Below are 6000 nucleotides of genomic sequence, written 5' to 3' on the forward strand. Positions count from 1 at the left end.
GGGAGGCAGAGACAGGCAGATCTCAGTCTATAAAGCGAGTTACATAACAGACAGAGTAGTAACACGAGAAACCTGTCCCGAAAAACAAAACAAAGCAAAACAAAAGGCAGCAGCCTCAATGGGAGTTCTACACCCAGTATGGAGGTTAACTCTTCTATGACTTCCCAGAGGATGCTCCCCTCCCTGCCCTCCTATGTTTTCACAGCCTAGATACTTCTTGAGACAACATTCAATTGGTTGAATTGGCTGGGTATTCCGGCGAGGGTCCCAAGATCCTCCTTCTACAAGGGAATGTCAACAGTTTAGCCTAGTTGAAATGTTCTTTTGCAAGACCGCACAGATGAACTCATGAAAATGGTGGCACTTTGGCTCCAAGGATGGGTAGGTACGCCACTACCTGGTCCACTTGGCCCCTGGATCTTCACTTGTTTGATTCCCCTAATGTGGGGGCATGGTGGCACAGACTCTAACCTCAGCACTCTGGAGGCCGAGGCAGGAAGATTGTCATATGTTTGAGGGGCACATAGGAAGACATTGTCTCAAAAAAGCACAACAGGGTGGTTATAGAGACTCAGTGGGTAAGAGCGTTTACTTTTCTTCCAAAGATTTGAATTCGGCTCCCAGAACCCATGTTGGGCAGCTCGCAATACTTTTAACTTCAGGTCTGAGTGATCCTACTCCCGTTTCTGGCTTCTCAGGCACCCACACATACGAACATATGAATGAAAGTTAAAAAAAAAAAAACCAACAAGAAAAACAACAACAAAAAAAAAAACAACCTCTTAAAAATGATCAGCAAACTGGACTCTTGGGCCTTGAGGTCCACGAGATGGGGTTGCTGTTTTGTACAATGCAATACCTCTCCCGCCTAGGCACACTCAGTTAGTGAGTGTTAGTATGCCTAAAATCTAGAGCTCAGTCTCCAACACGGCATAAACCGGAGAAGTCCCGTCCCGCGCCAGCCCCAGCTACACAAAACGCTGTCAAAGTAAAATAATACAATAAAAAAGTGGGCCAGTGAACTGGCTCAGCAATTAATGGCACTCGCTAAAAAGGAGTGAATATTCACGGTCTTGGCACTCAACTTATCACGTCCAGGATTTAGGGGCATTAAAATAAAATAAAACAAAATAAAAAGAAGCTTTATAGCATTGCTCACAGAAAGAGGCATCTCCACTACATTGCTGACTTATTAGTTGCTCGTCCCGGAACTACCTCTCACTTCCGCCCGGCAGCCCAGCCGGCTTCAGTTCTACCGGAAGGGGTTTGTCTAGGGTGACTGTACTTCCTATTCTGTTCCTTTCCACGGTCTCGTCAATGGTTCCGGCTTGCGTTCGCGTTTGCGTTCTGAATGACGTCGCAGAAGGGCGGAGAAGGGTGGTGTGTGCTCGTGCGTCAAACTGTCTTTGCTGGGGGTTCTTCTCATAACCGTGGAGCTTTCGCGGTTTTGTGTGGGGCGTGGGAAGGCCAGTTACCTTCCTGGCCGCTGGCAGGGAGCCGGAAGGTCTTCCTGCGCCCCGCACCTGCAGCGGAAGTGCAAGCCTTGAGTCAGGCCGCTGCCTTATGTAACTAGTCTCTAATCTCACGCGTGGGTACGTGTGGTGTGGTGGAGGGAACGTGGCTGCCCAGAAGGGAAGGCGGGCCCAGTTTTGTTAAACTGTGGCCCTGCCCCAGTTCTAGCCGCTTCCACTTACCTGTGTGTCTAAGGGCGAGGCGGTGGTTACTCCGCATTCTTGCTTATGCTGGTTTGATCAGGCTGCTGTGAGAACTCTTTTTAGTGGGAGAAAGGGGGAGTTGGAAAGCTGACGTTTGGAGCCCAGAGCTCTGTGTCTGAAGGGCAGCTTGGGGAGAAATGGTGGTAACTCTTACCAGAGACTGACCCAGATGCCTTAAGGTTCGAATCCCAAAGCGTAAACTGCACCAGGTAAAAGTTAGAGTCGAAGCCAGAGGCAATATAAGTGTGGCTAGAGAACCAGAAGCACCGTTTCGGAAAACTTAAGTCTGCCAGAGAAATGGGGTGCAGCACTGGTGACTCTGTCTTGATAGTGTTAATGATTTCCCCCCAAACACATTGTTCCTAGGCTCTTCCTTAAGTGTTGTAGCCTGGACCTAGGGACGGGAACCGTGGCTAGCTAAGGAAGCCAAGTTTCACGTAACTTCCAGATCTCATGTCAACACCAAGCCCGCAGCTGCTCGTGGCAGCTGCTCGGCAGACCCTGGGTACCGGAAAGAGAAAGGGCCCACCTCGAGCTGTCTGTCTTCACCTAGCAGGAGAGGTGCTGGCCGTGGCTCGCGGGCTGAAGCCTGCTGTTCTCTATGATTGCAACTCTGCTGGAGTGTTGGCGCTCCAGAGCTATCTGGAGGAGCTGCAGGGGCTGGGCTTCCTGACATTAGGACTTCACATTCTTGAGATTGGAGAGAATAATCTCATTGTCAGTCCTGAGCATGCCTGCCAGCATCTGGAGCAGGTACTGCTTGGTACCACAGCCGTAGTGGATGTTTCCTGCTCCCAGCCTCATCCTTCTGTCTGTTCATTGGACCAGCTCCAGGACTTGAAATCTCTCATAGCTGAGATCATCACACATTTTCAAGGACTGCAGAAGCATGCGTCTCTGGGAGTCTCCTCCAGCAAGCTGCCTTCCTCATCTTGGAATCTCTGCACTGTGTTTGGGATACTCCTAGGCTATCCTGTCTCTTACACATTTCATCTGAACCACGGAGATGGCAACTGCTTAGCCATGACCCCCTTGCGAGTGTTCACCGTCCAGATTTCATGGCTGCCTGCTCAGCCTCCACTTCTGCTCTACTCCTTCAGTGTTCCAGAGAGTTTGTTCCCAGCCCTGAGGAACTTTCTGAGCACCTGGGAGAAGGAGCTCAGAACCCGATTTAGGACTCAGAATGACTTTGGCGACCTCAGCATTTCCTCTGAGATAGTCACACTGCCTGCTGTGGCCCTCTGACTTAACTCTGCCCATTGAGAAGGTATTAGTGAACGCTTATCTCTGGGTGGAAGATGTCACATCATTCTGCGCGTCTTGGGAACAATGGTGTTCAGTTCCTTGGCCACATATGTGAATGGGGATGGCTGCTGGCAGCAGTAGTATGTTTTCCATTTCTGTCAGGAGTTCCTGTGTATTAGCAGAGGTGTCTGTTTTTCATTGACTAAGAAACAGAAGGAAAGAGAGTAGGGCAAGGAGCGTTGTGGAGATGAAGCAGTACGCCTGCCCTGGTGGATGGTGCCTTAGAGGAGAAGGGAATGACTGGTTCCTTCGCATGTTATATAGCTCTAATTGAATTAGGAGATGAGACCATAATGTTCAGGTGTCATATGTGTGCTATGTTTTCCAGAAATACACAGTTCTGAAGAATAGTCTTGTGAGATAAAGTTTATTTACAGCGTGGTAAAAAATAAAAATAAAAATAAAACTAGGAATCTGTATTCAGTTGGAGGGAAAACCGAAGTTGTAAAGTACCAAAACTCAAGTTTTTCAGGGAGTCGTTTGCTTCTAGCTTTCCCCCAGACAGACGCCAGAAGTTACTCAGATCCCCAGGCTGTCTTTGTTTGCCAGGAACACCGCCAGTGCTGTAGCCATCACCACCATCAGCACCGGGAGCCACTGGCCACACTGCCGCTGTGTGGAAGGAGGTGGAGACAGGAGAGAGCATCTCTGAGTTAGGAGGAAAGATGGGCAAGAACAGTGTTTGGTGCTCTAACAGCAGAAAGCCCCACGTTGGTGGCAGAAAAGACATTTTTACTTCAGTGTCTCTCCCACTTTCTGTCACCTCCCTTGAGATAAAACCATTTTACTAGTGGCCTAGAGACTCATATCCAATAGGGGACAGATATTTAAATGCTGATATGAATATTTAAAGTAGAAAATAATTCACCAAAATAATACTCTCTTTGTGTCCCTCAATGCTTTTTAAGTCTTCCTCCTGCCCTTGCCATATTTTCATAATAAATCAAAAGAGCTCTTTTATACTTGAGCCAATACAGGTTATGTATCATTTTTCTGAAATGCTTGGGATTAGGAGTGTTTCAAATTTTACTTTTTTTTTTTCATTTTGTAACATTTGTATGGACTTTACCAGTTGAGCAGGCCTAATAAAAAGGCCCTAGATCACAAATCCCAAATGCTCTGAAACCATCTGCAGCTTTTGAGCATCGTGTTTGTGCATGCATAGTGTGTTTTGGGTCTAGAACATGTCAGGCTTTCAGAGTAGGCTCCATCTAGTGTGGGTGGATCACCGGCAGCATTTCGTCCATATTTATCCATAATATATTATTTCATAGCGCATATTGTTGGCATAAGTGGAACAGGGCAGGACGACCAGATGTTGGTGTGAACTGATGTGTTTTATCGGTAAGACTGGGCATGAAAAAGGAACTACCCCAGTGTCGTGTAGGGCTATGGAGAAGGATGGGCCCTCCTGGCTGTGGCTCAGGGCTTCTTGACAGTGCTGTAGTTTTCCAAAACAGGAGTGGTGCTTGTCATTGAGGATGTCTAGCTCTGAATGCAGCTCTCTGCACTGGGGACAACAGAACAAAGTGCCACTGTTTCAGTCTGGGACGTAACTCCGGAGGAGGACTGCCCTGAGTACCGTACTCCTTCACTTTTTTCAGTGAGCCATTCTCCCCGCTTTTCTCAGAGATTTTAGTTAGTCGTTTTCCTATCACATAGTTTATCTGGAATATGTTGAGTTATATGATTGGTTATGCTTCATATATTACATTTGACGCATGGAAATGCTTAATCTTTTACATTATTTGTTGTTGATGTGTGTGTGCGTGTGTGCTGATACCACAGTGCAGGTGTGGGAGTTGGAAGGCAACCCTGGAATCACCTCTTTCCTTTTACCATGTGGGTCCCAGGGTCATCAGGCTTGGCCGCAGGTGCCTTTACCTGCCGAGCCAGCTTACTGGCCCAATCCGTGCACGTGCTTTTCTATGACTTTGTGAAAGTGTTTTGCAAGTGGGCATACTAAAACGTATTTCTTACAGCACTAAAGACTTAGCAGTAGTTGGAGGACAAGTCTCTTCTCCTTGGGAGCTAGCTGCTTCTGCACACTTCCAAGGGTGCGTGAGTTTGGAAGTATGTTCCTAGGGCAGTGTTTGCCATTTAAAAGATTCTATGTAAGATAAAAGCTCTGTGACACTTAGTATGTGACAGAATTTAAGAAGTGAATGTGTTTAGTCAAATATTTTTATCTTCTGGCTGACTTATAATAGTCTATCAATATAACCTTGATAGTGGTTCTTATCAGGAAGGAGAAAGATTGCAAGTCTATTCAAGAGCAAAGAAATTTGTACAAGAAAATGAACACCTCTGGGTATCTAGTCACAATTTAAGCTTGGAAGTTCCTGCCTTCCAGTTGCCTCCCAGAAGGTTTCCCTGCTCTTTACAGTCTAGATCAGTGGTTCTCAACCTTCCTCACACTGAGACCCTTTTTATATAGGTCCTCATATTGGGGTGACCCCCAACTATAAAATTATTTCGTTGCTACTTCAAAACTGTACTTTTGCTACTGTTACGAATCATAATGTAAATATCTGATATGCAAGATATCTGATATGCAACCCATAGGTTGAGAACCACGAATCTAGACCCTCACAATATGGATGAGTGCTCAGTCTGGATGAGCACTCACTGTCTGGATGATCACTCACGGTCTGGATGAGCACTCAGTCTGGATGAGCATTCAGTCTGGATGAGCATTTACAGTCTGAATGAGCATTCATGGTCTGGATGAGCATTCACGGTCTGAATGAGCACTCACAGTTTGGATGAGCATTCACAGTCTGGATGAGCACTCAGTCTGGATGAGCACTCACAGTCTGAGCATTCACAGTCTGGATGAGCACTCACGGTCTGGATGAGCATTCACAGTCTGAATGAGCACTCACGGTCTGGATGAGCACTCACGCCCTGGATGAGCACTCACAGTCTGGATGAGCACTCACAGTCTGGATGAGCACTCACAGTCTGGATGAGCACTCAC

At 47.0% G+C, this 6000-nt stretch overlaps 2 protein-coding genes across 3 annotated transcripts in view; one reads left to right on the plus strand and one right to left on the minus strand.

Moving 5' to 3' along the window:
- The first annotated feature begins 1316 nt into the window (after positions 1–1316).
- C6H1orf74 (chromosome 6 C1orf74 homolog) overlaps positions 1317–6000 on the plus strand; it is a 69206-nt gene continuing 64522 nt past the window's right edge. Inside the window, exon 1 of the mRNA XM_005348906.2 lies at positions 1317–2982. Coding sequence (XP_005348963.1) covers positions 2169–2960 — 792 coding nt within the window. The 5' untranslated portion in view covers positions 1317–2168 and the 3' untranslated portion in view covers positions 2961–2982. The remainder of the gene's footprint in view (positions 2983–6000) is intronic.
- Traf3ip3 (TRAF3 interacting protein 3) overlaps positions 3090–6000 on the minus strand; it is a 22673-nt gene continuing 19762 nt past the window's right edge. The window contains exons 14-15 of one of the 2 annotated variants that reach the window (XM_026779845.1): positions 4424–4530; positions 3090–3636 (exon numbers count right to left, since the gene is read on the minus strand). In XM_026779845.1, the coding sequence (XP_026635646.1) occupies positions 3540–3636; positions 4424–4530 (204 nt within the window). In that variant the 3' untranslated portion in view covers positions 3090–3539. The remainder of the gene's footprint in view (positions 3637–4423; positions 4531–6000) is intronic. The other variant, XM_005348905.2, reaches the window with a different exon arrangement.

This window comes from Microtus ochrogaster, chromosome 6 (assembly GCF_000317375.1).
Source record: "Microtus ochrogaster isolate Prairie Vole_2 chromosome 6, MicOch1.0, whole genome shotgun sequence".
Taxonomy (NCBI): domain Eukaryota; kingdom Metazoa; phylum Chordata; class Mammalia; order Rodentia; family Cricetidae; genus Microtus; species Microtus ochrogaster.